The following is a 20,736-nucleotide window of genomic DNA, read 5'->3' as shown; positions in this document are numbered from 1 at the left end:
CTCTGCTTTTGCTGTTACACTGAGTTCCATTATAAAAGGAATATGTGGGTTCAGGAGTCCTCTTTATGTTTGTGTGAGGGTGTTTTGTTTATTTGGGGTTGGTTTTTAGCCATTGCCAAAAGGGGGAAGGAGGATGCTTCTAAATCAAACTCTTAAAGGGATTTCACACCTTGCTTTGTACCCAACCCCTCAGTTTGTATTTTGGTATCTTGTCATGAAGTTATATTTGGTGCATTGTAACTTAGTGGAAGAGAGCAGCTGAAGCTATCATGCTCATTCTGCCATGAGGAGGGTGTCTTCCTCAAGAGTGTGGAGCAGTTGGATGACAGTAGTAGGCTGCCATGAAATAGTTAAGCTCAGTTTAAATAGAAGAGCCCTTAAGCTTTTGCCTATGGTGGATGGAGCCTGAAGTGGATTTATGGACAAATCCATAGGATTTGTTCAGCAGTCCTTAAAAGATCTTGTGGTTTTTTGGTTGAAGATGCTTAGACTAGAAACAGGATAAGCAATCTGCCTGTGGCAGTTAAACTTACAGTTAAACTGGGAGATTTACTCCTTAATCTAGGTTCTGTACACGTGGGCAAGCTATGGCAGCAAAAGCAGAGGAGTGAAACTGGGCAGATGAGGTTTGAGGTCTGCCAAAATCATTTCATCCTGCCACTGGAAGATGTAGAGCTATTCTGTAGCAGTAACCACATCAGTCTGAACAGAGCAATTAAAACTGGAATGCAGTCCCTCCACCTACTTACCTATCCAAGGCAATTTGAGATGAGCTTACAACAGGTAAGCAAAGCTGAAGTCTGTCACTGCCCCCAGTTCGGTTTTGATATCCTTACATCAACATTACCTGTTGTCCTGGGTTCAGCAGTAGCAGTCATTTTTCTCCTTCTTAGTAGCTGGTACAGTGCTGTGTTTTTGACTTTCGGCCTGGGAACAGCACTGATAACACCAATGCTTTTAGTTACTGCTCAGTAATGTTTAGTCTGACCAAGGGCTTTGTGAGTCTCATGCTCTGCCAGGAGGAGGGGAAGCTGGGAGGAAGCAGAGACAGGACACCTGACCCAAACTAGCCAAAGAGGTATTCCATACCACAGTATGTCATGCCCAGGATATAGAACTGGGGGCAGTTACCCAGAAGGGCTAGTTCTTGGTCAGGCTGGGTTTTGACGGGTGGTATGGTATTCTCTTCCCTTGCTATTTCCTTTATCATTATTATTACTGGTGGTAGCAGCAGTGATTTGTGTTACACCTTAGTTAACTGGGCTGTTCTGATCTCAACCCATGGGAGTTACATTCTTTTGATTCTCCTCCCCATCCCTCTGGGAGCAGGCTGGGGAGAAGAAAAGGGGGAAGTAAACTGCATGGTTCTGATTTATGGCCTGGGCTTCAACCACGACTCCTGTTTTAATTAAATCCACTTTGCATAAATCTGTGCTCAGTTCATAATTAAGCTGAAATGCACTCAGAACTTCATCAGCCAGCTTGAAATTTCTTCCATGTATCTTCTGTTGGCATGCTTGCGCTGAGAGAATCTCCCCATGGATGATATGTTATCTGCACTTGTAGGAACGGTTGTTCCCTAGCAATGCTGGAATGCTGTTTGTTACGTGTACTTTGTTTCTGTTTTAAAACTGCTCTTTGGAGGTCACAGTGATGAGGATATCTCCCTCCTCCCTTTAACATTCCCACTGTGGTGAAGTGCTTTTGAAGGATTTTCTTTGCTGACAGGGATGGCAGGATGGAAGGCAGCTGTAATCCCTAGGATGTGTTTACAGCAGATAGTTCTGGATGAACTGAATTTTACTTGTAAGTAGCATTATGCTGAGTACTGTGTGGTGTCCATGCTGGAGTTGTCTTTCTCTGGCTTGCTTGGATGTGTTCAGGTAAACATGCTGTTAAGTCAGCTTATCTGCAAGCAAGGCTGGAGGAAAGGGAGTTTCTATGTGTTTTGAACTTATGTTGTACTTCCAGCATGTCCTTGGTGCTGTTCTGTTCTATGGAAAACAGTTCTGTTTTCCATAGCAGTGTGTGGGAAAGGATTGGTGCTAGCATAGCAAACATCCCTGCTGGAGCGTGGATGTTTATGCAGATGCCACACAGAAGATGTGAGAGTTTGTACAATTACAGGCAAAGGGAAAGGAATGCCCAAGATAATTCCTTACACTGCTATTTCCAGATCTCAGTGTTTCACTGTGCATAGAGCCAGTGACTGTTACCACCCAAAGGCAGAGGGTTTGGAGACATCCTACTACAGAGGTCTCGGGGGCAAAAACTGCAGGAAAACACCATTTCCAAACATGTATTTACCAGGAGTCTTTGAGATGCTCATACATAATGTGAATGCAGATGCAATTTGTAGAAGTGAAACACTTCAGTGGGGGGAAAAAGTCTAAAACCATTAAAAAGTTGAGGAAAAAAGTAATGAAAAGAAAAACAATAGACAGCAAACCATCTGCTGAGACCTCAGAGCCTTCAAAGGCCAACCCATTGCAAACCATTCAACATTTCCCAAGGCAGGCTGGCAGGGAGCAGTCTGATAACGGCTTCTTTATCTTGTGCCTTTTCAGAACAAAGTGTGAATTTCTCTCACTTGTAAGAAGACAATGGGCACTGAGCTGTGTGAACACATCTGGGTGATGCTGAGCCTCACCGAGCAGCAGGTGCTTCCTTTTGGCCTTCAAGACCAGATGTGTAACACTGCAGTGATCGCAGAAAACAGGTTTTACTGAGCTGATATGGAACCCTCATCTGCCTTCTTACTGTTGTTCTTGTGGCCCAAAGTTAAACAGAGCTGTCAATATTGTGTTGTATGGTTTTGAATAAAGCCCCCTTCTATATCTGCAGACTGAAAAGGGGATTAAGAAGGACTAGTTATTTGCCACATTTCAGCTGAGATGTTCCTATGGGCTGTTTTGTTCAATGCTCAATATTAATCAGGAAATGGGAAGAAGTTCCTGGAATTACTCAAGATTTGAGTCTAGAGAATTCATGGGAACATGTGGTGAAGAAGAGGCAGAAATACTAAAATGTATTGCATGTTGCAGGTGTGCAGTTAGTTCCTCTGAGGACTGCTTAATACAGATCCAAAGCAACACTTGTTTCAGCTACATTAATGCTGTATAGGCAATTCCTATTGTATAGGCAATTCCTATTGTATAGGCTATTCCTAGGCCTTCCTAGTGCACAAAGGTTTGTACTACCACCCACCCTGCCTGGTGCCTCTCTTCCTTCTATGCAGCTTGTGGACAGCAAGAGCTCCAAATCTGTGTAAATTATGACCAGAAACACAAGCCAAAGTAGCAGGCATCTTTCATTTCTGTAACTTGATTACAGGACAGTTGTGAAACCATGCTCCATTTCACCAGTAGAGATGCAAATTCTCCTTTTCAACATTCACTTGAACCTTGCTATGCATGAGGTATCTTCATAAAATCAAATGAAAACAAGTGCCACCTGTAAATGTTATTTCTCAGGGGTGAGCTTTGGTAGTTGCTTTTGTCTTAAGCTGCTCAGAAAATACACAGCACCACTTTCGTTTGCTACTTCTGCCATTCATTCAATACATTTCATTGTCAATCTTGCAAGTGTTGCTCAAATAGCACCTGTCAGAGCAATGAAAATCAGCCTTACTTCACCCAGGTTTGTGTCAAAACTGCTTCCATAGGGTAAAAGAAGATGGGTCATGGTCATAGGAGAGTCCCATCTGCAGGGAACAGAAGGCCCAATATGCAACAGACAGAACCCACTTCCTGGGAAGTCTGCTGCCTTCATTGGGGCCCAGGTGAAAGATGTGAGGAGAAAGTTTCCTACCCCTGGTACAGCCCTCATGGATTTTTCAGGTGGGCAGTGATAAAGTTACAAGGTAAGAGAGGCTTCTGTGAGGTCTGTGTCAGTCTTTTCTCCCATGTAACAAGTGATAAGACAAGAGAAAATGACCAAGTTGTGCCAGGAAAGATTTAGACTAGATAGCAGGAAAAAATTCTCTATTGAAATGGTTGTCAAGCATTGGAACAGGCTGCCCAGGGAAGCATCACTGTCCCTGGAGGTATTTAAAAGACACATAAATGTGACACTCAGGGACACAGTTTAGTGGTGGACATGGAGTGTTGGGTTAATGGCTGGATTCTATGGTGTTAAAGGTCTTTTTCAACCTAACCGATTCTGTGATCCTGAGTCTGGAAGGAGAACATGCTGCTCAGCTGTACATGTCCCAAGTCTCCTACTGGTCCAGGTGTATGTTCTACTGTTTACAGTTTAGGCTGTTCCCAAATGACTGCTGTAAAACCTAGGCGGACACCACACCCCCCCACGGACAGGATCCCTCTGCGGAAGCACTGCGCGTGCGCGGTAACAAACCCCCGCCTCCCCGCCTCCCCCCCCCCCCCCCCCCGACAGCGCGCCAAAACCGCGCGCCGCCGCGCTTAATTCTCCCGCCAACACGCCCCGGGGCGGGGCCAGCCTTGGAGGGGCGGGGCCGGGAGGGAGCGGGCTAAACCATTACACCCCCGGGTGGGGGGAGCATGGTGTCTTTGGGGCTGTCTGTGAGGGAGCGCTGCCGTTGGCGGTGTGTCCGCTTCATGCCTGCCATTGGGCTCTGCTCGGTGGGGGTAGGAGGGGAGAGGATTCCAGCTGGCTGCTGCGCTTTCCCCTTCTTCCCCCCCCCCCCCCCGCATACCTGTCCTAATGGAGAGGCCGGCGCAAGCTCCCCTCAGGGAGGCGGGGCGAGCGGCGTCAGTCAGCGCCGGCGGGAGATGCGAAGGGACTAAGCGGGAAGGACCATACGCCGTTACTGCACCCTCCGCCGTTAACGCACCGCTGCCCGGCCCTCTCTGCCCGGCCCTCTCGCTGTCCTCCCGGGGACACCCCTCGCCATGTCCTTCCGCCACAGGAGCCCGCTCGGCAGCACCAGGAGCAGGTACGACCGCGGTGCCTCAGCAGCAGCGGTACCGGTGCTGCCTCAGGCGGTGTGGGGAGGGGAGCGGCGGGCCGCGCGCACCTTTGCGTGGCCTCCTCGCGGCCGGTGCGCGGTGTCCGCCATGTTGTGCCCCTTGGGGAGGTGCGGGCCCGCCTGAGGGCCGCAGGGCTGGAGGAGAGCGGGGTGATGTCCTCTTGTGTGTAATGGAGCGTGGCGTTAACAGCGGGGGCTCCTTCCGTGAGGGACCGCTGCGGGCCGCTGGTGTTTGTGGGAGTAAAGGCAGGTAAACTGCGCTGTCTGCCCGCGGTGGTGCTTCACGGAGGGTGATAAAGCAACCTGGTGTGCTCACCTCTTGGCTTGTCCGCTTCCAGCCCGCAGCCCCCGCCTCGCTGGTCCCAGGGAAGGAAACGTGGCGCCGATGGGAAGCGGAGAAAGCAGCACGAACCCGAATCTGTCTTCGATGAAAGCAAGTGCGGCGGTTCTGACAGCAGGCTGGACAGGTAGGGCACAGGAGCCACCCTCTGCTCCTTTGTTTGAGCTGGCCGTTGTACTCGGGCTTGCAGGCCCTGCCTGTCTATAAATCACTTGCCGACCGTAAATAGCTGGTCTTCAAGGAGGGAAAAGAATCCAGTACAATGTTCTTCTCTTGGAGCTACTTAAACGTTTTTCACTCTTGGGTCCTGAATTACATTCTTTGTTGTTTCCTGACCTATTTCATGCTTGCTTGTAGCCATTTATCACGAAGCAGTGACTGCAGGAGCCTATTATGTGTGTTTGTGGATGAAGACTGTTGTGGCAAAATCAAAGGAGATAGCAAATTAAAGATTCAAGTATTAAAAGTCATCTCTTCGTGTTTCCGAATGGGGCACAGACTGCCTTGGATAGTTGTGTTTAAAGTGTCTGAAGCCCATGTGTGGTGTGCTCTGCCTCCAAGGTCACTCACTCTGCTCATAGTGCTGCTCCTTGCTTCCTTGTTTTCCAGCACAGATAAGCTTCAGTTTAGGGAAAGGATCCTACTTTGTATCACTGTCTACATCTGAGCTATTCCTGTCACAGTCCTCTTAGTCCCTTTTATTAGTGGATGGGAGCTGTGGCTGCCACCCAGTTGATTGAATCCACACATGTAATCTAAAGATGTTGGTGAGCTACAACTACCATTTTTTTCTGTGCTTATAATAACCAGGGAAGACATTGGCCAAGGGCTCAAATTCTGATATCCAGCGTAAATGAAACTAATTCCAGGAAGTGTATTTGAATAGGAATACAAGGAAGAAACTTCATAGGCTACTTCACTGGATTCAACCTCAATAAGCAATGGTTTTGAGTGTCTCCCAGTATTGAACTGGTTTAGTTTGGATTCACCTCTGATTGAAGTCATTCTTTTCCTGTGCTGAAGCTCCTCATTGCTTATGGCAATTCAACATTGTCAAAATAAGGTTTTTAAAGCAAAAAGAGGGTCATGTTTGGAGGCTGGATCATACAGCAGATTGGTGGTGCTTATAGCCTTGCTTTTCTGGCCGATTGGCAGGGTTTGAGAACCCTTCGCAGTCCCAGCACAGCACCAGAGCTTCTCACCAAGCATTAAATGGCACATGGGGCTGAGAGTCTTGAGAAAGAATGCTGAGGTCAGTATGTCTGGCACCAGAGCAAATTTAGTCAAGAGAGCAACCTGTAGACTCTCATGTGCTCCCTAATTCTGTGCATACACAGCACAGGTACAGAATCATAGCATAGTTCAGGTTGGAAAAGACCTTAAGATCATCTAGTTCAACCCTCCTGCCACGGGCAGGGACCACCCTTACAGTAAAGAATTTCTTCCTTATGTCCAATCTAAACTTCCCTTGTTCAAGTTTTAACCTGTTACCCCATGTCCCATCACTATAATCCCTAATGAAGAGTCAAACAAGTATAGAAAGGTGTGTTACAGTGTTAAGGAAAAAGCTGAGGTGGTGGAACTGACTCATCACTGATGGGTTATCCCATTACCATGTGAGAACAATAATGGAATGTGGCCTGTGTTTTCTGCAGTTAGACTTCAATATCAGGAAATGCTAAACATCCTTGGAGGCTGACCAGATGCTTGCAGAGGGACCTGGAACAGAAGTGGTAAATGCCCCATCCCTGGCAGTGATTAAGGCCAGGTTGGACAGGGCTTGGAGCAAGCTGCTCTAGTGGAAGGTGTCCCTGCCCATGGCAGGGGGTTGGAACTGGATGATCTTCAGGTCCTTTCCAACCTAAACCATTCTGTGATTTGCTCTGAGCTTTTATTTTTTCTGAGTTGGTAATTGGGTTTCATCTAAAAAGAACTTCTAGTTTGAATTTAATATAAACTTGTAAGTAGGGTAAGCTGATTTCTGAGCTGGAAGCAGGGTGTTGGAACTGGTTTTAGCACAAATTCATTTAAATCCCTTACTTCAAGGGACATCTTAGCACAGAATCCTGGTAAGCCTGCAAAGCCTTTCCAGATCTACTGGTTTTGGGTTTGTATTTTAGGAGAAGTGGTCATCAGAAGGACAGAAACTGGAAAACACATGAAATAATCTGAATTTAGGCAACTGTTGATGGCTGGGAAGGGATATAAACTTACTCCCCTGCAACAGCCTGAATCTGCTTGTCATGCCAGTGGGCTACAATGAAGTTGTTAAATACTGATTTGCAAAGTTGTAGCAAATCTCACTTTACTAGCTAAAAATTGCTCTTTTTTGTGCCTTTGCATTCTCTGTTACATAGTTATGTACTTTCAAGTGGAAAAACTGCTGCTATCATGTAATTTTAATTAGTTGTTTGATTTAATTGTATTCTAACTTTTGTCTCCTATAAAACTGCTTAATTTGAAGTGAGGACGTTTTAATAGAACAATACAAGATTTTCACAGCCATTGTGAGTCCTGTAAATGAATACTTTAAATAACGATCAAGCCGTGAATGAGGGAGATGCTAGGCTGGGAAACACAATACAATAAAACAGAATTTTAATGTAGAAACTTTCTCCTTTTTTCCTCCTCTTTCTAGTTTTACGACACCAGAAGGCCCTGGATCCCTTTCCCGGTGTTCAGATTGGGGAACTGCAGTGGAGGAAGATGAAATGAGGACCAATGTTAATAAAGAAATCGCAAGGTACCCATGGATGCTTAAGATGAAGTGAGGAAAGGAAGGGGAATGACAGTTGTCTTGTAGAATCTGTATTGGCTTTGATTTTTAACTTGTCTATTGTAATAAAATCAGACCAACCTCAGATTCTCACCTGTGGCTTTGCGGTCAGCTTTGGGTTAAATCCTGCAGGAATTACAGAGCAGCTCTGTGTAGGGTTGGTGTGTAACACTTAAATATCTCCCTTTTGGAGATATTTTCCTGCATCTCTTAGATTGGACTACTTTGGATGTCCTTTCAGTAATTACTGGAGGGGGTTTATGTCAATGCTGTAAAACAATTTTAGTGAAAAGACTTAGAAAAAGGAAGTCCACAGAATTCTTACTTTAGGAAAAACTGAAACATCCATTCCACAGTAGAAAGATGTTCAGTGTCTGGGTTGACTTCAAGACTGCTGCTTAGCTGAGAAGTAAAATGACCTGTGAGCTGTGACAATGCAGCTTTACATGTTCTCTTTGTGTATGTATGTTCTTAATACTGCTTTGAACTCTTATAGATACAGAAGAAAACTCCTGATAAATGAATTTGCAAGAGAAAGGAAGTCCTCCTCAGGAAGGTAGGTTAAATCTCTAGCTTAGCTGAGGGGAATCCTGACAATAGGCCTGAACTTTCATGTGTAACATGTTGCTTCTAAAAATGCTGAGTTTGAAATGGACTCTTCATCAGGGACTGTAGCAATAGGACAAGGAGTAATGGGTTTAAACTTAAACAGGGGAAGTTCAAGTTTAGATATAAGGAAGATGTTCTTCCCTGTGAGGGTGGTGAGGCGCTGGCACAAGGTGCCCAAAGCAATGGTAAATGCTTCATCCCTGGCAGTGTTCAGGGCCAGGTTGAACACAGCCTTGGGCTTACATGGTCTGGGGTGAGGTGTCCCTGCCCATGGCAGGAGGGTTGGAACTGAATGATCTTCAGGTCCTTTCCAACCCAAACCATTCTATGATTCTGTCTTCAGGCTGCTCTAATATCATAGTTCAGTAACATCTCAAGTACTCATTTGAGAAGCTTTAACATGTTTCTGTATAATCTTCTACATGTGGGTTGGTTTGAGTGCTGCTTGTTTCTACTAGTCCCAAATCAACATTGTTTTTTCTTTAGTTCTGATTCAAAGGAGTCCACTGTGACAGTAGAACTTGAAACAGATGAAGTGGTTTTGATGAGAAGACAAAAACAGATAAACTACGGAAAAAACACAATTGCGTATGATAGATACATTAAAGAAGTTCCTAGGTAAGCTGCTGGAGTTGCTGGAAAACTAAGCATTCAACTGTAAGTCATACGTGTTCTTTGTAAGCATATTAATGGACTGAATTTGGTATCTGAGCCACATTGAAATAGAAGGCATCTACAAATTAACCTTTCTACTAACCATTAAGTTGCACTAATAGTCAGATGGGATGCAGATATTTTTACTGCTCAGTATATGAGGAATGTCCCCTCAAACTTTCTTGTGCTGCAGAAATGGAAGTGAAAGTTCTTTTGTTGTGCTCATCAGTTAGAGGAAATGAAACTGCTTTTTGCAGTCAGCTTTCTTGTTAGTAAGCTAAAAGACAAAATGGGCTGTGGTTGCTCTTAGTTTCGGAATGAGGTTTTCAGGCCTATGGCTTTTCTGTTTGACTTCAAGATAGAAAAACTAAGAAGTTTGTATGGAGCTGATGATTTCAGTGCTGAAATTGCCTAATCTTTTCTCATTAATCATGTTGGAATTCTCTGCATTGTAATGAGTTTGTGGAGCAGGCTTCAGCCTTAATGCATAAAGCTACATGTTATAGAGGAGTGTGCAAAACACTAATGAATTTCTCATGTCTAATCCGAATAGATGCCATCGTATACCAGGAGTCCATCCCAGAACTCCAAATAAGTTTAAGAAGTACAGCCGTAGGTCATGGGACCAGCAAATTAAGCTATGGAAAGTTGCGCTGCATTCCTGGGATCCACCTACTGAAGAGGGATGTGATCTGCAAGACATGTATGTACACAATAGTCAGGATACCTTTATAGAGATTAATATATAAAATCTCATGTTTTCAACCACACACACATTATACCCAGCATAGCCCTTTTTGAGACAAACCAGTGATTGCTGAATGCTTTCATTAGTTACTCGTCCCCATTTAGTGCTATTCAGTTCCTTCTCAGACAAAATATCTAATAGCTCTCTGGACCTACCTGGTGGGACTAGACTTACCTAGAGTCCTTGCAAAGATGTTCATATATATCCCTCACTTCTTTCATGTATGCCCGCTGGGTGAAATTTGAGCTCTTCCTGTGGTGGTGTATAAAAGGAAATGCCACACCATCAGGGCAAGCTGACTCGGAGCAGTCAGCAGATTAATCTGTGGTAGAAGCAGTGCTGGAGAGCTCTTACAGACTGACAGATCTCATTAATATTGAGCTTGGACCAGTGCAGTGTATGAGAACCTGCCTCCAAGCCTCCTCACTTGCTAGTTCAGGAACAGTGGTATAAATTCTTGTTTCTTGAACAGAGAAGAGGGAAGAAGTACTTGTAAATTCATCTTAAGGTACCACTAAACTAAAAGCATGGCCACAAAGTGTTCACAGTCCAAGCTTCTGTAGTATTCTAGTCTAGAATATGTACAATAATACACCTAGTTACTTTATAGGAAGCAACGTAGCTGGTCAGGTAACATCCAAAATACAACTATTTGGGACAGAATGAAGGGGACACAGACCTAACTAATTCCTCAGGCAACATTTTTATGGTAATAAACTACTGTTTTTCTGTAACACTGATGCTGATCTCAAGACTTTAATTTAGTCCTTAGTCACTTGGGCTGCATTGAGTTGACCTGTTATTCTGTTTGGCCTCTGCAGTTTGCCACCACTGTCCCTGTAATCTCTGTAGGGGTCTCTGCTCTTGTTTGGCCATGATTCCATCCTTTTTAGAACTGCACTTACAAAGTGCAAGTTACTACTAAAAAAAATGAATTTGTTTTAAGCTGTATTATTTTTAATTATTTTGCAGTAGTCCTGTTGACCTTGGTGAGATGGAGACAGAATCTGTTGGAAGCAATTCTGAATCTCAAAGGAGCTGTCAAGATAATGATGTAAGCATAGCTGTCACTTGCATCAGTATTTGGTCTGGTACTTAGAATTCTATCAGGGAGTAGCCTGAATACATGAGAAATTCCATAATATGCTGTGTTTAAGGACTGTTTATAAAGCTGAGAGATCAGACCCTAAAGAAGCCTGGTACCTAAGGGGCCCTACAAGGGAGTTGAAGAGGGACTTTTGACAAGGGCATGTAGTGACAGGACAAGGAAAAATGGCTCTAAACTGAAAGAGGGTGTGGAAAAACGATGGGAGACAAGCTCATCCGATGATGATCAACAAGCCTCGTTTATTGCCAGGGTTCACAGTGTTTATATACCTTTTTTCTACTGCCTTACATCATTCTTTGGCATAGTAACAATCATTCTTTGGTTAAGAGTGCCTGTGTCTGCTTACAATAGCTTAGTATATTATACTTTGATACATACACAATAAATGGCTGTATTAAGATTGGATACATAATCAATAGCTTGCTGTATTAGTGGATACATGTACCCGGCAGCATGCAGCAACTAAGATACAATTAGTTACATTAAGCGATGAGAACCTGGTCTCCAAAACTTGCTAACAGTTCCTTATTGTGTCTTAACACATCCCAGTTTCCTTTCATCTTGCTTGCACTGCTACTTTTGCTTCTTTACCCACAGTTTTCTTCATCCTCGGCTCATGTCAGGCTTCATGTACTTTGTTCCCTTGTATTTTTCCGTCCGAGAGCTGAATCAGCTGTAACATGTCGCTTTCTCTTATGTCCTCATTCATGTAGCCAGTCTTTAGCAATACTCTCCACAAGAGGGTAAATTTAGATTAGATATAAGGAAGAAATTCTTCCTCCCTTGAGGGTGCTGAGGCACTGGCACAGGTCCACCCAGAGAAGCTGTGGCTGCCCCATCCCTGGCAGTGTTCAAGGCCAGGCTGGATGGAGCTTGGAGCAACCTGCTCTAATGGAAGGTGTCCCTGCCTGTTGCAGGGGGTTGGAGCTGGATGAGTTTTGAGGTCCCTTCCAACCCAAAACAGTCTGTGATGCTGTGATATGATTCAGACATCTTCCTTGCTGTAGCCACTGTCTGTGTAGTCTGAGTTTAGAGAGTTCGAGCTGAAGTGACCATCTCAAATGACAAATCTCCCATTTTTCATACACTGCAAAAGCAACATTTAACTGTTGAAAGCATGTCAGTTATGAATGTTATGTACAGTGGAAATACTACTTTAGGTTGCAATGTCTGTTCAAGTAGGATGTCATTTTCTTGGCATGTTCAGGCTTTTTGAAGTAGGTTCCTTTTATAACAAGCATTTAGTACAGCTGAGCAGCAACCTTCAGTAAAGATCTAGTAATGTTCTTATTGGACTCATTTCTTTGAATCTGTATAATGTTTTAATGTAAGCATATATAGATCCTTAAAACATGCAAGGAATCTTAGAATGTGGTTGAATGGGCAGAAGCCTTCATTTAAATCTCTTTAATCTTAAGATGAGCCTTGGGGATTTGCATGGCCTTTAAAGTGTTTGTTAGCCTGTTACAGGGTGGTCTAAATGAATTACAGAAGTGAAACAAATTGTTGAATAACTAAACTGGTATTCAACTGCTAGTTATTATTAACTAACTTTATATTCCAGGATACCTGTTCTGGCACTCCCACCAAAGTCAGACATGTTGACTATCAAGCCGAAGGTGAATTTGACTTGGAAGCGTGTTTGAGTGAACCACTTAAAGATTTCGATACTGTGAGTTAAACAGTCCATACAAAAAGCGTTTTAGAGGAAGTTTCTTTGACATTTGAGAGGTTAGCTTTGTTCAGAAGCTGTTGATAATAAGAATGTTCAAGCAGAGTTAAAGATTGTTCTCTGAAGTTGTGGTTGGTCGATATATTCTGGGCCAAGCTTATGTGAAAATACAGTTATCTGTGTGGGTTTTTTTAATGTTCTATTTATGTATGTCAGATTTCTTTTTATCAAACCTGTCAGTAGAAAACTAGCCAAAGGCAGTGCTTCCCTCAAGTAATTCTAAATAGTTCAGCAAGATCTTACTGATTCCCCCCAGTTGTGTCCATTACCTGATCAAGAGCAAAGTAGGGAGGTATTTCTGAGCATCTGTATGCTGCCTTGCTTTTCCATCTAGCTCTTCTACAACGATCTGACTTCAGGTAATACAAGTGGTACTTGAACCATACTGTAGATTAGTACCCCTAAACTCATCTCCTGCAGTTATATACTGGAAGATAAACTGCCTTGACTTTAACAACAACAAAAAAGATTCTTTATTTGCAAAAATGCTTAAAAACCAATTGAAAACTAAATACTCTCAAGAAATTGGATGTCAGTGTGTTAAAGCCTGTGTGATAATGCTTTAAGAAGCAGTAGCCTGAATTTGAAACTTGTAAATAGTCAGGAGTCATTTATTAATACAGGCAAGGAAACACTGCCTGGGGGAAGTGCTTGATTCTCTTTATTTTCTGATTTTAAATGTAAACCTGTTGTAAATGATCACACTGTACAGATTTTCTGCTGAAAGCAGTGAATGTTTCTATCACTTTTGTATGGGATGTTGCTGGAAAATAAATGGAACTGAATTTACTCATGACTCTTCATTTCCTACTAGTGATGTTCTGTGGATAACAAAATGCAGGGAAATGCTGAAAGTCATGGATCTGGTACTGATATGAGGCTAGGATGCGTGCGTGTGAGCGCTTCAGTCCTGTTCACTATACAGGACCTTTTGTTAAAGCCACCTCACATGGTTTTATCTCTAAAATGGAATTTATGGTGTTAGAACACTTGTCAGGCTCCGTGGAGACACAAACTTTTCAACTCAAGTGAGTTTCCTAGCTGTAAGCAATACTATTAGCTATCTGTTAGGCACTCAAAATCTGGTACCTTGATCTGATGGGGAAACTTCCAAGAGGAAGCAGTGGCACTGGGAGAAGGTTGGAGCTAACCTCTGGTGTTGAGTGGACAGCCTTCTTAGCATCTGTTTCCAGAGGAGGCAGCGAAGTGATAGCTTGTCTTGCTTGCTAGCTGGAGTAGGCCCTCTTTCTTGTTTTCTTCATGCCACACTTTCTGGCCAGTGTGCTTGGTTGTTCCCAAATAGCACAGTAACTTCCAAATGTCTTGGTTTTTAACCAGGATGATAGCCATGACAGACAGTTGTATACAGAACTACCTGGGAACTCTTATTTCAAACCATGACTACTTGGTGTTAGTGTTTAACATAGTGCATTTGAGTCAGCCACTCAAAGCTGAACACAAGCTCTGTCTGTGCTGCTTGACTGTTAGTTATTGATAGTACTAAACTACTTTAATACAAGTGGTTTTTGAGGATATGTGTGTTATTTCTGAATGTTTTAAAAAGTAGTAATGAGTAACGTGAAGCCAAGAGCCAAACTGTGTCTTAAGCTACAAATAATTCATGCAGCTCAACATTGGTCTAGAATAAAGTATTGATGTTAAATGATGCGCTTCCACCCAGTGTGCACTGAGAAATATAAGATTCATATAGAAAACTACACATTGCATACCTGAAACTAGTATTTTGTGTCAACTTAATTCTGTCTTCATAACTTTGAGGTGCAGGTTAGTACCTGACACTTAGAGGTGTCACAGGCTTCAGGTTATCAGGAGACACCAAGTGCTTGTGCTGCTTATACACTTGCTGCAGTGAGTAGGAATACTCAGGCTGCCTAGTTTGTGGTGTTACACTGGAATAGTGATGCAGTGAATCAGGTAACCAGGTTTCTGTTCATGCTCTTCTTAACCCCAGGCTGCACCTAAAGTTTGCACAGGTTAAAGAGCAGAGCTTCTCAGGGGTACACTCAGGCTGTTCAGGATAACTTAAATGCACTTAAGTCCTCAGTTACTAACAGGTATATGTGACCTGCTCTCCTGAATGACACAGGCCATAAAACACCACCTTAAAAAATCCCAGAATAAATCAATAACTTTAATCCTGTATGTGGAAAACTAGAATGAGGCAGTACGGGAGTCCCTGTGCTAGAAGAGAAGCCATTAGATTACATTCCTAATTGGGGAGAGGAGTTGGTGGTGTGTTAAACTGCACCTGAGTATCAGAAACCAATCCTGTCCTGGGCTTCATAGTGAATGTGACCTGCAAAAGAAGCTCTGGGGCTCTCACCACAGGAGAACGTGGACCTGCTGGAGTGAGTCTAGAGGAGGCCACTCAGCTCTATCTGTGTTCCAGCTTTTCACCTTTCAGAGCTATGTTGTGTCATTTTGGCTTCACAGTGTAACCTTCTATGTTACTGTGCCTTTTTAAATGCAAATTTATCTAATTTACCCCTCATTTTCTTTCCCTCTACTGTGCTGCAGCTAGCTTACAGGTATCTTAATGCTGCTGGCTTCATTAGGAGCAAACCCTAGGTGCTGTTCAGCGAGGAAGCTTACCCAGGAACTTTCAATGTGTTGGCAAAACATAGCCCAGAAATGCAGCTGGAGCAGTGTTCAGTAGCTGTTGTGAAACAGGTTCAGGTAGTTGGGTTTACCCTGAAGCAGTTGGGCATCCATGTGTTTAATCCTGCAAATTATTCCCCTTTGCTTCAGCTACTTGTAGAACTTAGTTTTTATGGATTGCATTTATAAAGAGCACTCGTGAGTTTGGATGCTTTTTCAAACGTGCTGAACACTGAATGGAGAAACAACTTTCTTTTGCAATAGAATAAAGCCCTCTTGTGGTTAAATGTGTGATAACATTTAATCAGGTTAATGTGTGGTGACAGATAACTGCTCTTATGGAAAAACAACATCCATATGTTCAGTTGTGCGTAGTTGTATACAATGGCATTTGGTTCACGTGGAGAACTGGCAAGTGCTGCTGTCAAACTTTAAACTTATTAGGTTAAATTCCATTAAAAATAAGAGTGAGCAGGTTGTTAGGTGGGCAGCAGAACCCTGTCAACATGGCTTTTTATAGATTTGTGCCTTCTGTTTTATGTTTCTCTTACTCTCTTCCTGCCAAGTCTTGTCCTCTTTCAGCATCCTTCATGCCATGCCTGCCCAACTGACAGCAGCCTTAGCCGTGGCTAATTTAAAGCTCCATCTGTTTTGACTGGGTAGCTGGTGTACGTGTGCTGATCAGATGGCAAGCAGGATGCTCAGGAGCTGAGATGCCTCAACTTCTCCTTCACTTTGGTATTAACTAGTTCTTCCTCCATCACTTAGCTGTTGCCACATAAAGCTTTAAGGGAACATAAATGCCTTTTTGTTAAATACCTGGGAAGCTTTTTCAAAATTCAGGAGCAGGACAGATGTTTTGAAGATTTGATAATATGCCTTAAGGAATCCAAACTGAAACCATCTTCACTCCATGAATCCATTTGAAAGTCAAAAACACCACTCAAACAACACTTTATTCATGTGTGTATTTACTACAGTTCTTTCTGGGCTTTGTTGTGCTCCTAATGCAGATAAACCCCTCTGGTACAGAGGCAAAGTGTCCTTACAGCAGCTCTGTGTGCTGCTCTGTGGGTCTCTGGAGAAGTCTGCTGGAGGACCAGGCCTTTCTTTATCAACACTGGATGGCTAAAAGAGCCCTTTTGAAAGGATTTTGAACTTAAGTTCTTACTCTTCTGTGTTTTCTTCTATGTGGCTTTCAAAATAGGAGAAGATTGGTTACTAACTGTTACAGAATGACTTTTGGAGTACTTCCTTACAGGGATAATTTTGGCAAAACGTTGTAGAAATAATTAAGAGATTAAAGTCACTTGGGAAGTGGCAAAAATCCATCTTATTTGCAAAGAAAACAGTGTGCTGTGGATGTAGTGTAGGAGAGAAAGGACTGCTGAGTAGAGTCTATTCTATACAAGTAGTAGTTGATTTTGTGGCATCTCGGTAGGACTGAAGCACAAACCATGCAAGGAATGAAGAACTAACATCTGTCACTTCTAGCCCCGCTATAGTTCTGGATTACCAGTGCTGTTTATTCTTTGAGCTTACCACTTACCTCTCTTGGATTGTGTCTAAGCATGAGAACAAACTTATTTCTCAACATGCTGATTCACCCACTTGAGAATAAGTTGGTTTTAAGTGGAAAGCTGGAGCTTCATGGGTTATGCTGGGATTCTGCTGTCTGCGTGCTTTCTGACTATTCGAGTTTCTGTTGGAAAGCTCCTGGGAGGTGCTGGAATGGCTCTAACTATTACCAAAGCAAACGTTCCCTTTTGTGTCCCTTTAGAAAGGGGCTATTCCGTTCCTTGTGAAAAATGCTTTGTTTTCAGAAATATGAGTGCAATATAAGAGATGATTTGAGCCTGCTCTTCCCATCAGCTTTCATGTGCTGGAATCAAAGTAACTGCAGCACTGCAGAGGGCAGTAAAAGTGCATGTTTAATTACATGCACACAAAAGACATCTCCGAGTTGCCTTACATTTGTTGTAAAGGCCAGGAATCTAATTATACTTACTGATTCTGACCTCAGGAGCAACCCATAGTTCCAATAACCCCCCTTCAAGTCTGTCATCTTTCACTGTTCTTTCCATTTCCAGTTTCACTTGATCTTAAGCCCATTATTATAGGGAATGGAAGATAATAGTGACTCCACAGCAGACAGAGGAAAAATGGACTTTGTAAGGGGGGGAAAAGTCCTCCTGACAGACAGTACTATCCTGCTTGCATTTAAAATCCTTAGTGCTATACAGTGGCAGTATCTGAAAATACTCATTTAAATTGCTTGGTGGAGACACTTTCATTTTACTTTTGCAAAGAATAGAGAAAATTAATTTAATGGGTTTTGCCTGAAACTTTGAAATTTCCCAGGGAAAATTAATTTCGGGATTTTATCCATATCTAGCTAGTTTCAGAATATTCCTGATCATTGGATTAATGTTCTTTGATAGTAGTTAGAATGTGTTCGTCTCTTACAGCTATTAAATCATCAGTGCTTTAAGAGCATTGCTGTCTGAATTGAAATTACATATTGTAGTTGGAGTGTTGGATGTGAAACCAAAGCAGGGAATTAGCAGCAACTGGAAAGAGTGTGTTGGTAAGGCTATGGCATATGGTGCACAGAGGGAAATGTGCTAGAATAAGGAATTGAGAGTTGATCTGATCTAGAGGCTGCTTCCAGCCTGAGTAGCTGAACATCATAACCAAGGACATGGCAAATATAGAATGAATAGATGTATAAGGAATAAAATGACATTCCAATGCTCCCCTGCACTTGAGCACTTATCTGGAATGAACAAAGAAGAAAGTTTAAGGCAGCTAGGCTTATCTCAAGCAGACTCATGCCTCAGTTTGCTGCTATAATGTCTGGAATACAATGTACTCCAAAGATAAGACTAATAAGGAAATATAAAGTACTCACTACCAAAGAAGGGTCTGAAGATACTTAAAAGCATTTGACACAAAGTTGAGAAAACTGTCAGTTTACCAGAATTTTAACAAATGCAATTTTAACATTTGACCATAAAACTCCTTCCTCTCATTCCTATTGACAAACTAAATTAGACCAAGTACAGCATGAAGGGTAATGCACAGAGGTGAGGCTTTCCCTCATTCTTAATCTGTTTACAATGGCATTCTGACCATTCTTTACAATATGTGTAAAGCAGCATCTTGTCTTGGTCACTTTTGTGTCCCAGTAGCAAAGAGAAAAACATTAATTATTGGGATGAAAGTACCTTTATATATAATATTTTAAAAGAGCTACTGAAAATGTTGACATAAGTGCTTCCAGTATTACGGTATTTCTCTGAATAATAATCATTCCATAGATAAGGTGAGACTTAATGCAGTTTTAATATTGGGAACTACATAAAGGGTGGCTGCATGGAATTGAAGCTTTTGCAAATCATTATCTGGGTTGGCTGAAGTTGTTCTATTCCAGCAGGCAGTGAGCTCTTCAGAGTGTCCAGAACTGGGCAGGGACAAGGTTCGTGTGATGGGAACAATTTCTATGTACCAAATCTTTTGTTTTAATGCAGAAAGTGAAGATGTTGCTCTGGGAAACTCAGATTCATCCCCATGCTAAGGGCAGTTAGACCAAGAGCTCCCACCCATTCAGGCTCATAACATCTTGAGGTGGGGACCAGACTCTCCTTGTGCTCAGAAAACATTCCCAAATGTAAAAATATCCCGAATTCTGTATTTTTAATCAGTAAATAATTTTGGATTATGCTAAAATATTCCCTCCAAAAACAACTCCTAAGTAAATGGAACATGAATTTTCAGGCTGTAATTCTTAGAGATTAAGTGGATTTGGGTAGCATGAAGTAAATTACTTTGTCTTTCACCACCAACCCGTTTTTGCTAGAACCGAAAGTAGAATTTAGGCCCTTTGCTGGAATCCAGCACAAGAATTCTATTTTATTCCATTATTTTGGAAGGTTATGAAAACTCAGGGTATGTGTCTAAGAATACAGAGACCTGAAAATGTGACTTCTTGCATCAAAGATGCAATTTTTCTTGCTTTCACAGCCTCTCAGTTTGGTTTTGATGCATTCATAATGAAAAAGTGATAAACTTGGTAAAGATGTGGTTTACAAATTAAAATGGGTATTGATGGGGGAAAACTCCACATTCTTGCAGGTTGAATAAGTGCATCTGACTATGAATGACAACGTAGACCCCCTGCATGAACTTTGGTGTAAATCAATATATTCAAGCTGAGGACGGTGCTTGGCTTTCAGGATCCTATTGCTGTGAGCTCTATTTTTCAGAAGGATGCAGATGGAAAAGGGAGGATGCCTTTAAGAGCTTGATAGGGTAAGTTGGGAAATTCATATCTTGCACACCAGGCAAAAAAACCCCATGCTAGCAACTGCTGGGAAAATGACAACTGCGGTGTCTGATCGCTTGTCAAATCAATGAGGCTTTTCTCTCCTTTTGGTGAGAATTTATTTGCAGGGGTTGGTGAGCTGAGAAAATAAGATTCCTGACCTAATGGTCACCCCCATTGGTATCTCATTGTGGAAAATACTCTCTGCTGCAGTCCATTCAAGTGATTGGCAATGACAGCTTGGATGGATATTGTCACTTGACAGGGCTTTGCACTCTCTCTGTGTCTTAAAAATGATGCGAAAGATCCCTTCCCCAGTGTGCGGTGCCATGAGTTGGGTTCATGAATGGATGGATGAATGCATACTTCTCTCCTGTCATCTCCAACAACAACAAAAAATATCCCAATCCTATCCCTCAAATGATATGCTAAGTAAATTCACACACATGCATTTAGCACCCAAATGGGGCCTGAAGGCAAGCTGAGCAAGTGCTTCCAAACACTGCACTGGTATTATATTTTTTTGGTAGTCATTAGGAATTTCATGGAAAAATGTAAAACTGCCCATTTGCTATGGAAAATCTCCATGGAAAATGTGAAATTCCAGTGTTTCCAGCAAGGTTTTGCTGTGACAGCTCATGCATGGAGAATAGCCTGAAAGACATGCATGCAATTAAGGGATGCCTATAGCCGAGCTGGGGAGAACAACACAGGCAGTGGGGGATGTGGCCTTTGCTGAGGCCAGCTGGTGTCTGCTCCTGGACTCTCCGAGGGCACCAGACCATTGAGAGGAGTGGGGTGAAAGGGGAGGAAAGAGAAAGCACAGAAGCTTCAGAGAAAATGAACTAGGTCTATTGGAGAAAGCCCCGAAGCTCCTC

The 20,736-nt window shown here is 42.7% G+C and overlaps 1 protein-coding gene across 1 annotated transcript; it reads left to right on the top strand.

Moving 5' to 3' along the window:
* Positions 1–4,752: 4,752 nt before the first annotated feature.
* SLBP (stem-loop histone mRNA binding protein) lies at positions 4,753–13,704 on the top strand. Its single transcript, XM_034064801.1, has 8 exons — positions 4,753–4,915; positions 5,287–5,415; positions 7,927–8,031; positions 8,561–8,620; positions 9,160–9,291; positions 9,881–10,030; positions 11,048–11,129; positions 12,748–13,704. The coding sequence occupies exons 1-8, from the start codon at positions 4,872–4,874 to the stop codon at positions 12,862–12,864; spliced, it is 819 nt and encodes a 272-aa protein (XP_033920692.1). The 5' UTR covers positions 4,753–4,871; the 3' UTR covers positions 12,865–13,704.
* The last annotated feature ends 7,032 nt before the right edge of the window (positions 13,705–20,736 follow it).

Source organism: Melopsittacus undulatus, chromosome 7, assembly GCF_012275295.1.
Source record: "Melopsittacus undulatus isolate bMelUnd1 chromosome 7, bMelUnd1.mat.Z, whole genome shotgun sequence".
Classification (NCBI taxonomy): Eukaryota; Metazoa; Chordata; class Aves; order Psittaciformes; family Psittaculidae; genus Melopsittacus; species Melopsittacus undulatus.
Note: the sequence above shows the minus strand (reverse complement) of the source record. Positions and strands in the feature narration are given on the sequence as shown.